Genomic DNA, 21,854 nt, shown 5'->3' on the forward strand with positions numbered 1-21,854 from the left:
TTGCCCTTCCTCTTCTCTTTCTGGCACCCCTATGATTCAGATGTCAGCACATTTGGAGATGCTCCAGAGATGTCTAAGCCTATCATCATTTTTTTGAATTCTTGTTTCTTCTTTCTGTTCCGGTTGAATGTTTATTTCTTCCTTATGTTCCAAATCACTGTTTTGAATCCCAGCTTCCTTCTCTTTACTGTTGGTTCCCTGTGGATTTTTCTTTATTTCACTTAGTGTAACTTTCATTTCTTCCTTAATTTTTTTGCCATATTCTATAATTTCTCTCAGCATCCTGATCACCAGCATTTTGAATTCTGCATCTGATCGGTTAGCTATCTCTATTTCATTTAGTTATTCTTCTGGGGTTCTGTTCTTTCATTTGGGCCATATTTCTTTGTCTCCTCAATTTGGCAGCCTCCCTGTGTTTGTTTCTGTGTATTAGATAGAGCCACTTTTAGTCCCCATCTTAGTCACATGGCCTCTGTCGGAAAGGCACCTATAAATTGTGTGAGGCAGAGCCTAAGGTAATTGCCGGGGTGGGGCAACCTACTTTACTGCTATGACTCTGTGTGGGGGTAGAGATGGAGGGGGGATAGTGCCACTGCCAAGCTTTTGGAGGTTTGTGTGGCACTTGCCCTATTTCTAGTCACTTTACTCACTTCCTGTATGTGACTGGCTTCCTTCCAGCTGCTGCGCTGTTGACGAAGCCCAAAGTGGGTGGGTTTGCATATGTTCTAAGACTGGGCTGACTCATTAAGTGGAAAAAATCTGGCAATTTCTTCTGCCACTCCAACCCCCACTAGTTTTTATAACCAGAGGTAATGGGGATTTATCTTCCTGGTGTTGGAACCCTGGGCTATGCGTTCTGGCCTGGTCTGGGATTGCTCTACACCCAGATATCCCTCCTGATTTTTATCCATTGCATGTGAATGTTGGGTCATCTGTTCACCACTACCACCATCTCTCTGTACCAACCACCTCTCCACCTATCTTTACAACTCTGCCCCTTCTAGCCATCTGAATGAATGTGGCTTCTTTAAATCCTTGGCTGCCGGACTTCCATATAGCTCAATTTTCTGACTGTTCTGAGTGGTTTTTCTTTTGAGATCTGGTTGTAATTTTTTCTATGGTTGTGCAAGGAGGCGAAGCATCTCTAAACATGCCTCCATCTTGACCCGAAGTTCTGTTCTTTCCTTTTTTAACTTTTATTTCTCAAACAGTAATAAAATGCTTTTCTCTTTTGAATGACCAGTGTTTTCATGATATATTGAAAAATTTTAAAACACTTTTATAATATTTAACAAGCCTAGAAGTTAGAATGCTGCGTGGAAAGTAATAACAGTGTACAGTATAGCATTTGCTTCTAATTGTTGTATGCCTTGTATCAATTAGAGTAGAATGCTGAGGATGTGGGAAGTTATTTAGTCATGGAAAGAAAAAAGTAAGACTTGTTAACTATATTGAAAAACATTAGGAAAGTGATTTTCTCTAAATTACACTTTTACTCAAATGCACTCTGCAAATTTGTTATTTTCCTAATTATATTTTATATGTGATGAATGCTTAAACATCTCTGTGTACTTTATGCTCTAGGTTGGAAATTAAATACAAATTAATGGTAGTTTTAAAAAATGTGATTTTAGCAAGGTATAATATTTGCCTTGGAATAATAATAGTAGTAATAAAAATTCATCTGATTACTACTTTAAAATGTATAAAATACTTTCCTATACAGAGACAGTGTGGTGTCATGGAAAGACCTGAAGCTTTGACTTCACACTTGGGAACAAACTCCAACTTAACTGTGTGCTTGCTGTTACTCACTGTTCCTGAGACTCAAGTTTCTCATCTGTAAAATGAGGATAATGCGTGTGTTGAAATGTGAATATTAAACAAGAACCAAGGCATGCAAAAATATTAGCATGAAACAGTAGTCTTACAAACCCCAAGTATTTAATCTTCACAATTTTAGTAGGAAGTAGATTTTATCTCTGTTTTACAGATGAGTCAGCTGTGGCTAGGTCACTGATCCAAGGTCACCAACTCTGTTTTATGACTTCAAGTCCTGGGCACTTTCCTCCCCTCAGCTGCTTCTGAGCAAGCCTACAAAAACTGCTAAAATAGCATCAATGATTAGTTAGATGTGACCACTCAGATGTGATCTAGCTTTCTTTAAGGCAGCAATTCTCAGTCCCTTTCCCCTCTGACATATGTGTGGTACTCAAGGCTGCTGCGACATTAACTGAAACTCCATTATTTTCTCTCCTGCTCAAAAACTCAAGGAGGGAGAGTGTATATTAATAGGGATAACCTGCAATCCACTCCATTCCCAACACTCCAGTATTTAATGATAACAAGTTTCATTGAATACATTTTGCAGCTTATTGCAGTGCAACACAGTTGGGAAGTATTGCATAAGATGTATTCTAGGGAGAATAAGTATGTCACTTCATAGTTGAGGGTTTATGTTGGAGAGTGATGAAAAAGATTGGTGGGGATAGTAGGAGTCTAAAAAGTTAAGACCTGATCCCACAGGAAATTAGAGGTTCTTGAGTAGGAAAGCAATGGTATTAAAATGGTGGCCTGCAGGATGGTTCATATGTGAAAAGACCTGAAAGCCAAGAGACGAGTTTGTTTACTGAAGTGAACCAGATAAGGAGGCCTGAACTAAGGTAGTGGCACTGGGAATTGAAAGGAATAAACAGATACAGGAAGACTTGTGACTCATAGGATATGCATGGGCAAACAAGGAGGTAAAAAGGGGTCAAGTGATAGACAAAGGTTTCAAAATATGCTGTCAGGCAGTAGGTATTCTTCTTTAATTACATTTTGTGTAAATGTATATTAAAATGGTCTTGCAGACTTGGAACTCAACATCCTGTTCATGGAAAGGAGGCAGTCAACAGGGTGCTAAAAGGCAGAGGAAGCACAAGTTCAGAATAAGACATTTACAGGACATACTTAATAAACCATTTATCCAGTCTTTTTTATTTTTAACCAAGTTGTTTGGGTAGTTTGCTATACTGTTTTCAGATCCTAGGCTAAGCGACTTTGTAATTAGTTAGACAAACATTCTGCTATCTGACTTTAGGACTTAATTCTGGAACATTACAAGTGGGTGCTCTGGTGATAAAGAGCACTTGGTGAATTGCTGCCTTTGGCATCTGATCAGTCAATTACTAGAATGTTTGAAGTTACTAAGAAAATATATTTTTAAATCTGACATTGAGGTCATCTGATATGCCCTATTCCCAGAGGTGGAGTCTCCTTAAGAGCAGAGATTTTTGTTTTGTTCATAGCAGTATCCTCAGCAGAGAGAATGGAGCCTGTTGCTTAGTAGATACAATAACTGTTGGATGAGTAAATGAATGTCTGGCTCACCACTGTAACCCCAGCGCTGCATGCAATGCTTATTGCGTAAAGGAACTGAATAAAGGTTTATTGAATTGAGTTAAAATGAAATAGACAGCATTTGGATTAGCGAAACAAAATTTTACTTGGTTTTATGTTATGTGAAATACAGTTAAATAATGTTCAGTTAATAATTTTTTTCATGGAATATTAAGCAGTAACAGAACTGCATTTTTTCTTTTGCTAGTGATGATCTGGAGCAATTTATGGAAAATCAAGGTGCATCCAGTCCAGGTATCCTCATTTTAACAACAAGCCTCAGCAAACCATTCATGCGACTGGAGAAGTATGTTACTCTCTTGCAAGAGCTGGAACGGCATATGGAGGTAAAAGAAAGAGTGCTTTAAAAAAATTTTTTTGAAACACTTTATTTGTTAAAAATGTTTTTCTTACACTGATTCAAAATTTACCTCTTCCTAACTTTCTTTTTTAAAAATATTTTATTGTTCTTTTACAGTTGTCCCAATGTTTTTTCCCTTTGCCCACCTCCACCCAGTCCACCCCCTGCTCCCACAGTCAGTCCCCACACTGTTGTCTGTGTCCATGGGTCATTCACATATGTTCTTTGACTAGTCCCTTCCCCTTCTTTCCACCATTATCTTCCTGCTCCCTCCCCTCTGGTCACTGTCAGTCTGTTCCTTGTTTCTGTGCCTGTGGTTCTATTGTGCTCACTCATTTCTTTTGTTCATTAGGTTCCTTTTATAGGTGAGATCATATGGTATTTATGTACAAAGTATGGGTCTCTACTCTTGGAGGAAACTGCCAGTCTGCCTTCAAGCTACCCTTGCTGGGGAATTCAGAAAAAGCCTTAGTTTCCAAATTTACTTGATCCAGTCTTCCTTCTCAGACCTTTAGATTTTCCCTTTTTATGCAGCAAATAAGAAAGAGGATTCCTTTTTTTTTTTCCTCTGAAGATTATTTGCTTTTTAGGATTTTTATTTATCTTTTCCAGCTTTATCGAGGTATGATTAACAAATAAAATTGTATATATTAGATCATACAATATGATTTTTAAGGTATATAACGCAATGATTTAATATACATATACATTGTGGAATGATTACCACATCAATTGTATACTATAATTATAATCACCATAAACTTATTCATCTTATAACAGAAAGACCCCTACTCTTTACTATTAAATTTTCATGATCATTCTTCCTCTTCCTCTTCTTCCAGCCTTCATCCCATTGCTTCACTCAAATCTCTGCTAACTTGTTGGCTTAGGTTTTCTTCTGCCCACTCATCTGTAGATGGTGGTTCAATCAGTATCAGCCAAGAAACCTTTTCTTCTGATATATGGACCAACTTTATTGTGAGATAATAGATAAGAATATTTATCTCCAGATCACTGTAGGCATTCAGCTACCTGACTGTGGATTATCATAGAAGATTCTGATATTCCCTTGAAGATTAATAAATGGGTCCAATATTAGTTTATTTCTTTATGCATCCATACATGTACATCAAGGTCCTCTCACATTTTTGTTTATAAACTTAGAATTAATTTTCCATAGCTATTGCATAACCATAATGTTTTCTAAATATTAAGACTTCAATAAGGCCTGATAATTGAATATTTTACCAAGAGCCCAGGTCTTCTTTTTAAAAACCAAATAACAAGGATAGCTTCTTGAGCTGGACTTGCCCAAACGAACATGGGGTTTGAGGTGTGGCTGGGGGAGGCTGCATTTACCCTACTTGCTCTTCCTGTGTCTGGGGAAAGGTTTTGAGGTTTATAAAGTTTGATTATCTTTAAAGAAAATGGTTGCACACAGCTGGTTTTGTAAGCATTGGTAAGGACTGAAAGCATGTACTCTGAACAAAACCACATTCTCAGGTTATTTGATCTGCCAAAAAGCTGGAGGCTGTGGGGAGCTGGTGAATAAAGTCTGCTGGACTGAAATTTCAGTTAGGGCTCAGGAAGGTATTGACCTCTGGATGTCTTTCCAAAAGCTAAACCAGTTCACTGAACCATTTCAGGTTTGCCCCTCCTTGCTTATCACAAAAACCAGAAACTAATAGCCTCAGTTTCTGTTACTGCTCAATGCTAAAATATGAATTTGGGAAGAAAAGTCTCCAGATGCTCCTACTGCCTGGATCCTCTAATCTTGTCCTTCCTTGTATCAGAGGCCATTTCTACTCCTGCCTCCATTTGCTGTCAGTCACCTGCCTTTGGCTGCCTTCCATTTCCAACCATCAGATAATACACACCCTTAGCACTAGTTCATCACCTGCAAGACACTTGATCCAGCTTTCTGGTTGTTTAGCATTGCTGCTGGGTAATGGAAGAGTAGAAACTGAACTTCACAGTTATCAGCTGATTTGGGTAAGGATAAATTTAACTATAAAAGAATGCAACCTTTCCTTTTATAAGCAGTACTGTTTGGCTTGCATCAAACCCCTAGTCTGTTCAGGTTTGTATTTTATCACCCAGGACTTGTCAAACAGCGTATTTTGTTTTTCCATTACTCCAGCTGAATTCCAAAGGTTAGGTACACATATACACCCATATAGGTTTTGAACCTGTCCACGTATGGGGCTTGTAAGTATCATGGAATTGCAGAGCATATATAATCTTTGCTTAAGAAGGAGCATATTATATAAAACCTGGAATTTCCCTCATTTGCCATTTTGAGTCTGCTAAAAGAAAATAGAGGCATTTTAGAAGATGAGATTGGATTGATTTTTCTCTAACCATCCCTCTATTTCCATAATTCCCTATCTCTTATCATGTACTAAAAATGTGACTAATGATGCCCCCTAGATAATTATTACTTATTAGCAGAAAAAAGGAAATGGGAATTTTTGCCTCAATAACCACACATAATATGTTGTTACCAAATATAATGATGTGTTACAAGCTGTCTTCATTTCTTAATTACCAAATAATTGGAGGTGCTGAGATTCCAAATGCTCAAATGCTGTTTTGTTTTTTAATTTTTAAATTAGTATACATTAAAATTGACTTTTTTCTTTTAGTGTACACTTCTATGATTTTTAATACATGTATAGATTCTTGTTACCACCACCACTATTGAGACACAGAATTGTTCCATCATCCCTCAAAATTTCATCTTTCTGTTTCCTTGCAGCCACACCCTCCTCCCACCCCTAACTTCTGGCAACCACTGATTTGTTCTCCTCTAATATTGTTTTTAAATGTATTCCTTTAATAGGATACACATCCAGATCATCAGGATATTCTGAAAGCAATCATAGCATTCAAAATTCTCATGGTAGGTGATGTGCTAAAATTATAATTCTCCATTTTGTATACTTTGTTCCTAAAAGTGTAATTTGTGTGTAACTTTTCTTTCCTTACACAAAGGTCTTTAGAGTGGAAACAATAAGCTCTACTGACAGTATCGTTGTGATTGTTTCATTTAATTTTGTCTTCCAAAAATAATGCTTACCTAACAAAGATTGTCAGGCTGAGGGTATAAAGCACTCACATTTGAAGTCTCTGCCACATTAGGCATTGCTGTGTAGGTGGGGGGTTTCCTTTAGTCTCTTTGTCTTTACCCCCCATGCGCTCATCTTATGTTGGTGCAACTTGTCGTTCACTGATTGACATCAATGCTGGATTTATTTACCTATGCCAAAAGGTGTGAGTTTATTCTTTTCATATGAAAAAGAAATCCTTCATCACATACAAAAGAACAACCTACTAAAATGCAATTGCTTTACATAGATTGCTATAAAAGGTACCTGTAATCCTGTATCTTGAGCATGATAGTTAACATTCTCAAACCAATTGATGTAAAGCTACTCGGTGGCATTTTAGGAAGAAAGAAAACATTTTGGGTGACTAATTAAGTTTAGCTTCAATTTAGACATTTCTGTAGCATTCCAAGTGGTTGGATTAATGTTTAGTTATTGATTCTTGCTGTAAGGTTGTGATGCAACATTCACCATCATCTCGTTTTTATTGCTGTGGAAAAAGATCAGTATTTGACATGTCTATGGTTAAACAGCAAACTGAAGACCAGAGTAAGAAATTAGGTTAAAATTGCTGTGATAAGTCAAAAACTATCTAATATTAGCAGTTTTACATGGTTCAACACATGACCCGTGGCATTTATTATCATTCGTGTCTCTTTCATTTTTTTCTATGTAAATTGAATCTTAAAATGCCTCTTTTTTAAGGCTATATTTCTTTCTGGTCATTTTACATGTATGTTGTAAAACTTGATTTGATGGTAATAGTATACATATATATTCACCCTATAGATGCTTCAAAATATATGTGTACAATGAATTTATTTCTTCAAGTTTCCATTTAGCTGAAAAGGACAGCAAAGATTTTATAATAAACACATTCCAAAAAAATAGGACATTCATTTAGAAACAGTGGCATAACTAACAATATGCTATTTTCATATTCAATTTGGGATGAATACTGTTAAATTACTCTAAGACAATCTCACACTTTCTGAAGCAGTAGTGTGTGTTTTGTGTGTATGTATGGTATTCATACCCCACATATTGCTTCTTGGTTTGTATTTTCTATTTGTATTCGTGAAATTCAGTTGTATCTCTTTTTTCTAATGCTCTTAGGATTAAAAATTAATTTAATATTTTAATAGAATTTACTTCTATCCCCTAAACAAAGTATAGGGCAGTGCATATTGTTTTATTAATAAAGTCAATTTAATACACTGTGGCATAAAGAATTAAATTTTCTTTTTATAAAACTCCTGGAGTCACTTTAAAAAAAATTAAGATGTTACTTGATTATAAACTGAGCATATGTTAGAAAAATAAAATTTCTTTGTTACTAAAGCACTATTTGTGCAGGTAGACAAGATTGAGAGGAGCTAGAGCAGCGATACCAACCAGAAGATCTGAATCTACCAATTGCTCTTCTGGCTCTGTTCAATGTGACTCTGCTACTTGTCTTCCCATACTCCTTGTGGAGAAGAAACAAGCTCCTCCCACCATTTTATCTTGATATTTGGCTAAATTAAATGTAGCTCTTCCTCACAAAACTTTTGGAGGCTCAAGGCTAGAGATTTAGGGTAGTAGATCTTTCTGTCTGTCCAGATATTGGTGATGAGATTTATGGGAAATAGGGACTCAGTGGAAGTCTATGAGAGTCAAAAACCACATCATACTTTGGTCTTATTTTAGGTCTGTTTTATAAGAATTCCTATTCCTCTGCTTTGGTTCTCTAGGGACAGTGCCAAGATCTAAGAAAAAGAAAACAACTAGAGTTGCAGATACTTTCTGAACCTATTCAGGCATGGGAAGGGGAGGATATTAAAACCTTTGGAAATGTGATTTTTATGTCACAAGTAATGGTGCAGTATGGAACATGTGAGGTAAGATGTTTCAAATCTCAACACCGTTTTTCCATCTTTCACACTTTATTTCCTTTATTTGTTCTCCCATCAAGGTCAAATGCTCAAACATTCAAAGAAACTGAGCACCTATTCTTTGCCCAACACTGCTAGGTGCTGTCAGAGATAGGGGGAAAGAACACATAATGATCTCTGCCTTTAAAGAACCCCTTAAGAACAGATTAAAACACAAGCTACAAGTAAAAAACAAACCAAAATAGTCAATGCCAGTTCATGCAATTTCAAAAATAGAGTCTGTTGAAGTTCAGAGAAGGGAGAGAGCAAGATTTTATGGAGATAAGACTAGAAGAGGGAGGCCATGAAGAGAAAAGGGGAGGATTTTATAAGGTAGAAGTCATTCTTATTTGAAAAGAGAACGGGAGCCTACTCTTTTTTCTGCATGACAGTGAAGAAACCAGCCTGATAAGGAGCAGAGGAAGCATGTTAGGCAGAGTGAAAAAGAAGATCAATGGAGTCAGATAGGGTCAGGTTATGAAGAACCTTGGATGTCAGGCAAGAGTAGTTCAGACTGATACAGCAGGCAATAGGCAACTATGAGTCCTGAGTAGTAGAGAAACACATGAAAGGGCTGTCTAATCTGAAAACCATGTACGTCAGGTAAACTGGAGGGGATGGAAATAGAAACAGAAAGGGCAGCTGAATTGGAAAATGATAAGTAACCCGACGAAGGTAGTGGTGGAGAGAATGAAACTTAAGGGCAAATCTGAGACATGTTTAGAAGGGGAAGTCTATAGGAAGTGGTGACCTATGGGCTAGAGGAGATGACAAATATAATTTTACACCTGTTAACTTTCAAGTGACTGTAGGTAACCAGAAGGAGGTGTCTTGTAGGGAGCTGTTAAAACAGTATAGAAATGTGAGTGGGATGTCAGAGTTAAAGGCAGAGATTTAGATGTCCCTGACAGATGGGTCTTCCTAGGAAGTAAATATCCAGAGGGAAGCACAGAGGACTGAAGATAGAATATGTCTATTAGGAAGGGGGTAGAGTAGGGGAGGAAGGTTGATTTATGTCAACTGGTATGATTTATCAGGCGTTAGAATTGTCTTCCCCCTCTCAAAACATCTTCCTATGCTCCCTGATAGGTCACTGTCAGAGATTCATTACTTTGGGTTAATAAGAAATCTCATTTAAAATGTAGATACCCTGGGAGAGATTAATATAGAGAGTTTAACTATTAGTCTTTCACCTTTGGATAAACCTCTTCAGTGAAGGGAGGAGAAATTATTGTCACAAAGAAAAGACAAAGAGGAAAATAGAGGAGAATTGGGGGAGTGTGGTGTCATGAAAACTCCAAGAGGAGTATTTGAAAGTGGTCAGCCTGCTGAGTGCTGCAGAAAGTTCAGAGATCAAGGAGCATGGAGACCAAGAAAAGCCATTGGATTTCACTAAGAGGCAGTTATTAATGACCTTGAAAGAATAACTGAATTGGGAGGAATCAACAGAAAATGAATGCAGCAAGTAATATGGTAATAAATGTCAAGAAACAGTAGTTTGTATAAATAATCAGAGAGGCAAGTTAAGGCTTAATAGGATAGGAGATGTGAATATGCTAAAAGTAGAAAGAAAAAGCTAGTTGAATAGGATAGGAAAGGCTGCTGGAAGAAGGAGGAGGAGATGAGAAGTCTATAGTAAGAAGAGAAGCAACAGAAAGATGTGAAAGGATACAGAGCCCTTGTTAGAAGAGTTAGCCTCAAAAGGTTGCTCTTCTCAAGTGGAAAGAAGGGGATGGAGATAGGTATAAGGATAATTGCAGCTAAGATGGCTGGACATGTAAGCTGAATGTAATTGTTTGCATCTACTAATTGCATATCTGTTTAAGGAGTTCAGAGAAGGCCTTCTGTGTAAAATTTCCTTTAGTGCCATTTAAAAAAGTATTTGCTTTACATGGGTACAATAACTATCTTGTTATTACTGATTAAAAGTAATTTTATAAAATAAGTTAACACAGATTTAGAAGAAAATTAATTTCCTATCACCTGAAAACCCCTTTATTTTGCCACTTTGAAAAGTAAAATCATTCCTTTTTGTGAACCTAGATACTTAACTTGTGCTCTGGCTGCAGCTTGTGCAGGAAGTCATTAACTGTGTTATTTCTCAGGCTTACATACTTGGGAAACAAGCATGGTTATTTGTATTTAAATGTTATGTATGGGAAAGAGAGAGGTAGACTGGGTTTATACCCATTTCTAAATAAAACTCAACTAGTTTTGTGCTTTTAAATGGGGTATATATATTTTTAAATCACTGTTCACATTTCATTGCCTTATGTAAGCAAGATCTATGTTACAAAACTGAGTCCAGAAATTCTTAACAAATAAAATGTCCAATATATATTCTCAATTTAATATTTTTCATTCCACTTCAGGAAAAAGAGGAGCGGTACCTCATGTTATTTGCAAACATCTTGATAATGTTATCTGCAAGTCCTCGGATGAGTGGCTTCATCTATCAGGTTAGTGGATTTCATATAAAACAAATAGCAAGACCCATAATAAACAGAGGTTTCCAGCCAGAAGAGGCTGAATGTTATGACCTTTCATTGTAATTAGATAGCTTATAAGAGCAGATGTTCCTTAGATCAAAGACCTTTGTATTACTATAATGAGTCTATCCTGAATGTCCACTGCTCTGATTATAAACTAGGTTATGAATGTATAAACGGAAATGTAAATCTGCAACCAAATCAATTAGCAACAGAATTTTACAGGTCCATATTATATCATTATTGCTGAGAAAATATAAAGCTAGGACCTGCTCCTACAGCCACATTACATGATTTGGTGTCTCAGATACAAGTCATTAAACTCTAAGAAATTAAAACTCCTTCAGCCTGCTCCCCAAATATGGAGCATTATAAATTAAATTAAGGTTGCCTCTTATATCTTGGCCTAACAGTTACTAGTTTTCATAAAATTTAAGTGTTTGTTTACTGATTTTCATGAAAATGTGTTAGAAAAATAAGCTGTTTGTAAATGTTGACCTTATGGTTTAGGGTGTGTTAGCGAAAAAGCACAACTCACTTTTCCCCCTTACTTCCTTGTCTGATTAAAATTTAAAACAGGGAAACATATTATCTATTGACAGACCAGAGAAATATGTCTAGCTATAATTCAGTAGTGATTTCTGACAGGGTCAGAAAATCTAATAGAAATAAGCAGAAACATGAACAACCACAGAATTAATGGGAATGTTCTTTATCTGATAGGGAAAAATACCAATAGCAGGAATGGTGGTGACTAGATTAGATGAAATTGAAGGGAATGACTACACATTCGAAATCACAGGTAGGTAATTTTCTCTTTTTCATGTAGCTACTTCAACTCCTTTTTGGAAAGAAGTAGGGTTTAAAGAAATAAATGCTATTATTTTCTGTTATATAGTCCATGAACAAGTTTTATGTGGGCATGGCAAAGTATATTTCTTTTCCTGGAATCATTAGGGTACAGCAATAGAACAGAGAAGTCTCCTGGTCATTCAAAAGCCTTGGCTTTGCCATTAATTTCAATTTTCTCTTGCATAAAGCTACTTGTTAGAGCTAACAAATAACAAAATGGACTGATGTAAATTTGCTCCTCTTTCTGTCATCTGTTCCCTTGTGGCAGAGAAGCCAAAGATGTGGAATTTTATCAGTAATTTTATCATCAGCCTATGAATTATCAAGATTTTATTATGTTTCAGAAAAGTGCTGAAAAGCCATAAAACTTTTTTCACAAATTGAGAAAATGCTAGGCCTCGATAATGCTTCCTGATATTTTGGCTTGTTATCACTTTTGGCAGGCCAGCGTGGTTTACATTTAATGTTTGTACTTTTGCACTGATATGGTGCAATGGCTAAAACTGGGATAATGGCCCTAGGCCTTATTCCCTTCTTTCCCGATAAGAAGCCCATGATTTGGTGTTGGCTGTAACAAGTCTTAGTTGGATCTTGTTTAAACTTTGATATCGGGTGAAACAATACTGTATTTTAATTTTAGACTGTGAACTAAATGGACTCTATGATTAAATTTTTGGATGGTGGGTTTGTTTAAAGTGAAATTTTATTCTATTTCTAAGATTCTGTAAGCAGTAGAAATCAATAATGGTTTTATAAATTAGATATGACTATTTCTTTATTACCACAGCTTATCTGTTCTTGATATAGAAGTTTCAAAAGGGTTATACCACAGGTATAAAAATTCCTGAAAATACACGTAGACACCCAAGTCTGAGTTGTGTGAAATGAATATGAGTGAGGCAAGCTCAAGGTTTCCCTTGCCTTTTGTTTCCAAATGCTCATAATCGGGTGATGCAGGTCACGTACTAGAAAGAATTGTGGTCCACTGCAGCAACAATCAGGACTTCCAGGAATGGCTGGAGCATCTGTACAGACTAATCAGAGGACCTGCCTCCTGCAGTTCATTATCCAAGACTTCATCATCATCTTGTAGTGCTCATTCTGTAAGTAGTCCATTTATTCTCTCCAGAAATTACTGAGTCTCTCATCAAATCTTGTCTGCTGAGGACTTGTGAGAGCCAGTGAGCATGCCCTTAATCTTTGGGTAGTCTATATCTGTAAGTTTTAAAGTACAGTTAAACCTCACTAATTCTGATTTCTTTAGAATTTTTAAAATTTATTGATTGATTTTAGAGAGAGAGAGTAAGGGAGAAAGACAGACAAATATCAGTGTGAGAGAGAAATATCAGCTGGTTGCCTCCCATACATGCCCCAACTGGGGATCAAACCCACAGCCTAGGCATGTGTCCTGACTGGGAATCAAACTGGCAACCTTTTGGTCCATGAAATGATGCTCCAACCAACTGAACTATGCGACCAGGACACAAATTGTGATTTCATGTTGTGGAAGGAGGTCCATTGAAATTAATTTCAGTTAAAGGTGTGCAATTTAGTTTGACCTTAATTTAGAGTACCAATTAACTGCTAGCAAAGTTTTTCTAACCAGGAGTCCTAAGATGTTATAATGATAAGCAAGATTTATTTTGGTTAGCAACTGTGATTCTCATATTAATAATGTGCTAAGTCAAAACCAATAGTTTACCTTCATAAGTATTTAAGCATCTCCACATAAACTCATTTATGCTATTATATTCACTCAATAGCCTTCAAAGGTAAACTTTTAGCATTGCCTTCTTCCAAGTTATCATAAATTTAGCAATTGATAGCATTTGAATTGATGAGATTTTACTGTACTTGCTGAGTGAGATCAATGCTTTGTTGTCTGTTAACACTCAAACCTGATACCAAAATTCCACTTTGGGGCACTGTGTGCTGTGGTAGGAAGAACAAGGGCTTTGGTATCAGAGCTAGGATCAAATCTTGGCTTTGCCAATTGTTAGCTAGTTACTTCATTTTGCTACAGTTTGTCTTAGGTTTTTCTAATAAAATAACCTATTTAAGCATTTAATTAAATGCCAAACACATAACTGAACTTATTAAATATTGACTGTTCTCTGTTAGAGAGGAAAAAATCCTGACTTTGATGAAATTGCAGAAGGGAGAACGAGGACAGGATTATAGAATGTTGAGTCTATTTAGTGCTATTCCTTAGAGACTCCATAATCTTGACTGGAAAGTGGCAGTTCTCAAACTGCAGAATTTTGTTTTTCATTCTTTCCCTTTCTATGGCTGGCTTTGCTGATCCAATGAAGCTAGTGATGTTCTTTCACTGTGGGGCACAAGGTTGGATTCAGATTGCAGATTATCAACATCTTATCAGACATTTTCCTAGTCTTTTAGCTCTACTGGACAGCCCCGAGGACCCTTGGAACCTCCTCAAATTATAAAACCATGGAGTTTAAGTTGTCTACGACCTGCACCTCCACTTAGACCATCAGCAGCACTAGGTTATAAAGAGGTAATTTTGCTATATGTGGTATAAAATGCTTCTGACAAGCTATTTTTGTAACTTATTACAAATAATTATGTGGGAATGTGCTTAGAATTTATAATAGGTGATACATGCCAGTTAATCTTGAATTGCTAGATTCATTGATTTTTTTATTCTTAATTTTTCATTTCCCCATTGTCCATCTACAAATATTTATTGAATATCCCCAGGGTTTATGTGTACTGAGTTTCCCTGACCTCTTCCTAAAGTGCCTTTGGTTTACCTTTATAATGACATGATAATTTATAAATTGGTAGTTATGTACACACATCTCAAACAAGAGGTGCTTTGTTAGAGGTGAATTTCCAACCTAGCAGATTGAATTCTGCTTTTTGGATCATTCTGATCTATTAAACCAAGTCAGTAAGGTCTTATGGGAACAAGCCATGAGTCAGAACTATGAAAGCAAACTATTTCCTGCAGTTGAAAAGGGAAAAAGAATTTAATGAAAGGGATATCTTTTTAAAAAGAGTCATCTAAGTGACAAACCTAGAGGACATTTGATATTTGGGGTAGTGTGGGGATTTTGAGGCCTTTTTTTTCTCTCAAAGTTGCAGTCAGGAAATGTCAGCCACTAGCTTCTGTAACTATGTGGAATGTTACCTTTTCCATCCAAACATTTGGGTTTTTTTAGTTTGTTTTTGTTTGTTTGTTTTCCCCCTAACCTGTTGCTCATCATTGCAGCTTTCAGAAAAGATCCTCATTTATTAGTAACTATTCTTCAAATAGGTTTTCCTGAGTGAAGATTTAAGTTTGTGACAGTTGTCAGACATGTCATAGAGTTGTGATGCAAAGGCTGCATATATTTGTATATCAAATGTGTGTTTTAATGAATGATACAGACTTACCTGAATTTTGAGTTTGTTTTTATTTAAAACAGTTACTGTTTCAATAATTGTTGCCTTAACTCTTAGTGTAGTAAAAATGGAACAATATTTGGACACTGGAGGATTTTTTTGGATCATCTTGACCCAACATGATAGGAAAAATAAATCTTGAGCTGAATTTTCATTATGTACCTTCATTCAGAATTTAGCCAAGAAACAGTCCCATAGGCTTGCTTTGAAAATTGACCTGTGGTACTTGCAATCATCCAATTTTTTCTTTGATCACCAAAGCCAGGAGTGCCACTTCATAGTTATATAAGTCTCCTCTTTAATGATGGATATTTCATAATTGTCAGTTACTAAATTCAAAGTCAGGTGAGCTTTGAGGGTTAAAACTGACTTAATCCTTCACATAACTAATCCATTAAAACTAAGGCATGATTACTTTTTTTTCTGCTGGGAGAAAAGAGTTATTAATAAATTCTTACTATGTAGTATGTTATTTAGTTATTTTCAGCATTTGTTATTCTGCACAGAACTATATTCCTTGGGCTTTTGCATGATGATATTGCATCTAAAACTAATGTGGGAATTGTGATGATATTCTCTCTGTATAATTTATGATAACACTAACATTTCAAATGTTGTTTTAGAATTATTGATAAATGGATTTGGTCATTGTAACCATCGACCTCTCACGCTCATCTTTTCTTTCTTTACATATTCACTTTAGAGGATGTCTTATATCTTAAAGGTAAGGGTAGAACACTGTCTTTGCCTTACAGTGACATCATAATGTTGTGATGTAAACTTTTATGAATGAAGCTTTCCTTTGTGCTTGTTTTCTCCCTTGTTATTATTGGTGGCTAAAATATGAAGATGCAATTCTGGCATGTAAGTATTTTCTTCAAAAAAGCAGGATCTTGTGAAATACATATGAAAATGTTATCTTATAATGTCTTAAAAATATCTGTTTTCCTCTATTTTAATTTTTTGTTATTTTTGTCACATGTGAGTTTTTCATGTCTGTTGGTTGTTTTTTTTCTTTTTTTTTTTTTGTCGGTTTATTCACATAGCAAAGCAAATTAAATAATTGATCCAATCCATATCTTTTTATCTATTAATTAAAATTTGACTGTCTATAAGTATATTTAACTTGGCTGTAGGAATGTTACTCCTAACCCAAAACTATTATCAAGAAGTTCTTCATTTGGCTCTTGTCTCTTACCACAGGGAAATTGCTTAGTCTCTTTGCCTTAATTTTCCCATTGCACAAATGGAAATTGATATTCCTTGTTGTGGGACTGTTGCTCATGAAAATCTATTTAAATAGTTGTCAAGCTCTTTGAAAAGTTGTGTATACTACAAAGGTAGTTACAGTTGTTATTTAATTCCCTTAAAATTGTATCAGTGGGGAACATAAACCAAGTTAGGAATACCATTATTTCTCTAAGATTGAAATCTATTACTTCCTCTGCATATGGTACCCTAAAGACATTTGGTTTCCTGGAGAATCTGCCACATCTTTATTAGGCACGATCCATTCTTATATCCATCCCTATGGCAGTTGTGAAGGCAGTGTCATTGCCTCTGTTTTATTTAACCTTTTAGAGTTTATTGGAGCCATTTTTTATTGTGTATGATATTTAATTTTGATGAGCTCCTGAGACTCTCAAAATAAGAGAGGGCCATTTTATTTAATTTCATTTGCTCTTTTAAATTCATTTTTTGGGGCAGAAGTTTAATTCATAAAGTAAACTCTACTTTTACAGGAGTCTAGTAAAAGCCCCAAAACCATGAAGAAGTTTCTTCATAAAAGAAAAACTGAAAGAAAACCATCAGAAGAGGAATATGTGATTCGGAAAAGTATGTGTTTTGTACTTTCTGAAAGTTGGTAATGGCTTAAATAACAGAAAAAAAATTTTAAAGTAGATGATCAGAAAAATTTGTTCCCAGCATCATGTTACATAATGACAAATGCATAGAAAGGTTTGGTCACCTCTAAGATTTTTGCATAAGCTGCCTCATGATATCTGAGGGAAACACCATCTATATGATTCTCATGTTGAATATTTTGCCTTTTCTGGTTTAAAATCACTAAAGGGAACATGTTTTTCCCTCTTAGTTTCTGATGCCTCATATATTTTCCTCTGCTCAGACAGACTAAATAGACCTAAAGGTGGAAGTCCTTTGGAAGTCTAAGTATCTGTGATGTTCTTTAGTTAGCTAAGGAATCAGCCTGCTGACATACAGAAACATGGCTTGATTTAGAGACAAACTGTAAAGCTGGTCATCCAATTGATATGTACTTATTTCCCTCTATGGCTGGGAACAAGGTACTTTGGGACACACTTGGAGGAGTAAGTGATGTCTCACAAAGGGGTGACAGAACTGTGGGTATCAGTCAAAAATATAGTCTGAATAAATCTATGTTTGACTCTAGCTTCTGCATCCCCCACTCCCCACCCCACACTTGGGTGCACACATCAGCATGTTAAGAATGTTCTGCCCACCCTGGCTGCTGTGGCTCAATGGATTGAGCGTCAGCCTGCGAGCCGAGTGTCACTGGTTCGATTCCCAGTCAGGGCACATGACTAGATTGCACGTCAGGTCCCCAGTTGTGGGCGCGAGTGAGAGGCAACCACACAGTGATGTTTCTCTCCCTCTCTTTCTCCTTTCCCCTCTCTCTAAAAATAAAAAATAAACAAATGCATAAATTATTTTTTAAAAAAGAACGTTCTGCCCTCCAGTCATTTCAAGAATGAGTTGGGGTGGGGGTAGAAGGGAGAATTAGTAACTGTGCTGGCTGGTTGGAAAAATTGGTGGGGTTATTAGGGAAAGCTTCCTAGAGAAGGTGCACCTTGAAATTTGAAGGAGAAGAAGGATGTGTTGTATTGGATGAGAACTGAAGTTAGCTTCAAGTCCAGTGCTGTAACTGTGGCCTCAAAAAGGAGACTGACAAGACTCCCTAATTTAGAGCTCTGGGTGGGCATCAGGAGCATGCCACTCTTGATGCTGAACTCACTGATGCTGACCCCAGAGCTTGATACTGTCACTCTCACTTCATTATGAAAATTGGACAGATTTTGCTCCTGTCTTTTAGAAACACCACTGGTATAAGAAGCCAGTCCCTAGCAGTGGAGTTCGTGGCATCATTTTGAGTTTCTAGAGGCACATATCAATATGAAAGGTAATTATTAATTAAATTTGACAGGTACAGCTGCTCTGGAAGAGGATGCTCAGATTCTTAAAGTGATTGAAGCCTACTGTACCAGTGCAAACTTTCAGCAAGGCCATGGCTCAAGTAGGTTCCCCCAAACCACTTTCCTTAATAAGTAATGTTTCTTTTATACTTTTCACCACCTCTTAGAAGAAGAGAAAAGCAACCCAAATTGGTGCAGGGTGTGTAAAGCAAGTGACTTGGTACAGAAGAACAGTGCATCTTTTAGATAAGGTGGTTTTAGCAACAAGCGGTTTGTTTACCAGTTTCTTTTCACCCAGAGAGAAAGAGAAATACAAGAGTAAAAAAGTTGGAGGTGATTGAAATGAAAAAAGAATTTTTTTAAGTCATTCTCCTTTGAAGTACACAGATACCTTCATCAACACTAGTTAGGAATTAAAGAGCCCAGAGAGTTCCTGTGTCTGTGAACTGATGCTAATCTCTTCTTATAGGCAGATTTGGAAAGGAAGTCAAAATACTATCTTTGATCAGCTGCATATTTAAACGAACAGTGTTTCACTAAACTCATTTCAAAATTGCTCTGAAAATCTGGAAATATAGCTGCTTAACAGAGGCTGGTCAAAATGTAGACATTTTATCAGGGAACTTTTAGGTGAGGGTATTTCCCCAAACAACTTTCAGGCTACAAACTGAAAGCGAGATAATGTTTTCTGATTCATCTTTGTGCTTTTTAAAAAGCCAGGTCACATCAATTCTGTCTCTTGTCTGCCATTATTATAGACTTTCAGGATACATTATGTGGGAATTTGGTAACTGTGTAAGAAATGAATTCTCCATCATGCTCCATTTTGGACAGGCACTGAATCCATTTGAGTGTGGGGTGTGGATTACTTAGGTGGACTGCCTTAACATATCCTTTCAAAGTGACTATCTCTAAGGCTGTCATGACGACAATTTTCAATGTGAAAGTTGACACATTTGACTATGAAGAGGAAACTGTCATAACTTCTGCTTCATGGACAAAACCTGACTGTAGCTTTGGGCATGCCCAGCTCTGATAATAAGTTTCGAGGAGGCAGGTAAGGGAAGTAAGAGCAGTTTTTATTGTGAATACTAGGAACAAGACACCAGAAAAAACATCCTTCCTACAAAATTTGACCTCATCTTCTCCTCTCACCACCTCTCTTCACATCAATAAAGTCAATAAATCTAGCTGGATGTGCAGGCAGGTATTCTGACCTAAAGAATCACAGTTTTCCTTCTCCTCTCCAGCCTACCTTTTACATGTGAAAAGTGTCTAGCACAGTTCTTTGCATACAGTAAGCTTTTTAACATCATGGAGATCTACCACTCTTTATCCTCCTCCAGCCAGAAGTCTTGTTTCCCTAGAACTGATTGTTACTATTTCTTGCTGCATTACATCTGTTGGTCCGTTAGTCAGTCTGCTATCCATTTATTGAGTACCAACAAAGTGCTATGAGGTGGACATACATTTACCTCAGGAAAGGGGAGGTGATCAAGTGAAAGCAATGAGTGTTCACAACTTGAAAAAGCTTGATTCATAAGAGAGGAAACCAGTGGCCCAAAGAGACTGAAGATTAAGGGCTCGAGCTCTGGGAAGAAGAATCCAGAAGCGAGAAGGAGGTAGAATGTGCAGGAGAGCTGTTTGTTTAGGTCCTATGTCTGTCCGTTCTGTCACCCCTTTTATCCAAAATCCTGGAGACGGTCTGAGCAGACAGGAGTAAGGATGCCTACATCTTTGCTGCTGAAGTGATAATCTCCCAACCCTGGTTCTACCTTTGATCAAAGTGGTCTTACCTGACCCTACCCTACCCTGTTGGACTGTACAGAGAACAAATGGGAGTGAGTGATACTTCTGAGATCCTTTAAGCATGTTGTGTCCCAAGTACTACTCTAAATTTACTAAATTATGTAATGCCATAGCATAGGTTGTGTTGTGATGTTCCCTGGAGATGAGCACAGACAGAATGATCACTGGTCAGCCTTTTGCTGTGGAATAGGCAAAACAGGAAAAGATGGAGTCTTCATTTAGGACAGGTATCACAGTGGCTCTTTCACATTATTTTTCTGAGTATAAAATGCTCTCTTCCCCAAGACTGAATCAATATATTTGTTTAGAATTTGGTCAGGTCCAGCCTTGGCTGGTGTACTTCAGTGGGTTGAGTGTCGGTCTGTAAACCAAAGGGTCACTGGTTCAACCCCCAGTCAGGGCACATGCCTGGGTTGTGGGCTAGGTCCCCAGTTGGGGGTGCACAAGAGGCAACCACACATTGATGTTTCTCTTCTTCTTTCTCTCTCCCTTCCCCTCTCTCTAAAAATAAATAAATATAATCTTAAAAAAAAAAAAAAGATTTGTTCAGGTCTGGAAGATTTAGTCATTAAATGTTGCATGATTGTTCTCTGGGTGCAAGGTCTCAACGTGCTATTAACAGAGACCCTTCAATAACAATAGAATAAAGGAACTGACACCTATAAATAGTCCTCATTAGTAACTCTTCCCTCTCCACCCTCTTGCAACCCTTATTTGTAGGTACTCGCAAGGATTCAGTTCCACAGGTCTTACTCCCTGAGGAAGAGAAACTCATCATCGAAGAAACCAGAAGCAACGGCCAGACCATCATCGAAGAAAAGTGAGTAGAATAGGCTAAACCTTTTCTGATTTGTCTGAGAGCTGGAAAGAAGATTCTGGCAGGGCAATGTGGCTCTTGCAAAGCCTACACTGAAGGACTATCCCTTCTCATCTGAGAATACGACCCTCTTCATTTTGCTGATCATGCAGCTGGGAGCTTTGGGAGGGCTGCCCCCAGTAAAGGGAAGGGTGAAGGAGAGGCACAGGGAATAGAATTCTCTGTGTGGTGGCTACCCCTGGAGCCCACTCCCTTATACAATAAGGTGCTTCAGGATACAAAAGAATATCACTCAATATGAGGGCCTGGGAAGGCCATGGCACCAATTTCCCAGCCCAGAGGGATGCTTCTCAGATTTATTGAGTAAAACACTGGACTTTCACTGACTTGACCTTATTAAACTCCTACAGCAATCCAGTGAGATAAGCATTACTTTCACTACTTTCACAGATGAGGAAACTGAGGTTCAGGTTGATTATTTCCCTGGCCTACCTTTGCACAGCAGTGAAAATGACCTAATAGGGGAAAATCAGGTTAAATACCT

The 21,854-nt window shown here is 37.1% G+C and overlaps 1 protein-coding gene across 4 annotated transcripts in view; it reads left to right on the forward strand.

Annotated features, from left to right (window-relative positions):
- ARHGEF6 (Rac/Cdc42 guanine nucleotide exchange factor 6) overlaps positions 1-21,854 on the forward strand; it is a 165,881-nt gene that overhangs the window by 119,652 nt on the left and 24,375 nt on the right. For 2 of the 4 annotated variants that reach the window (XM_090263883.1, XM_090263884.1), the window contains 11 exons: positions 3,590-3,728; positions 6,585-6,644; positions 8,583-8,729; positions 11,135-11,221; positions 11,975-12,053; positions 13,061-13,206; positions 14,496-14,621; positions 16,215-16,235; positions 17,254-17,347; positions 18,696-18,785; positions 21,214-21,313. In XM_090263883.1, the coding sequence (XP_090120009.1) occupies positions 3,590-3,728; positions 6,585-6,644; positions 8,583-8,729; positions 11,135-11,221; positions 11,975-12,053; positions 13,061-13,206; positions 14,496-14,621; positions 16,215-16,235; positions 17,254-17,347; positions 18,696-18,785; positions 21,214-21,313 (1,089 nt within the window). The remainder of the gene's footprint in view (positions 1-3,589; positions 3,729-6,584; positions 6,645-8,582; positions 8,730-11,134; positions 11,222-11,974; positions 12,054-13,060; positions 13,207-14,495; positions 14,622-16,214; positions 16,236-17,253; positions 17,348-18,695; positions 18,786-21,213; positions 21,314-21,854) is intronic. The other 2 variants (XM_090263881.1, XM_090263882.1) reach the window with 2 other exon arrangements.

The sequence above is a fragment of the Furipterus horrens genome, unplaced genomic scaffold (assembly GCF_987537825.1).
Source record: "Furipterus horrens unplaced genomic scaffold, mFurHor1.1.pri manual_scaffold_17, whole genome shotgun sequence".
In the NCBI taxonomy this organism is placed as follows: domain Eukaryota; kingdom Metazoa; phylum Chordata; class Mammalia; order Chiroptera; family Furipteridae; genus Furipterus; species Furipterus horrens.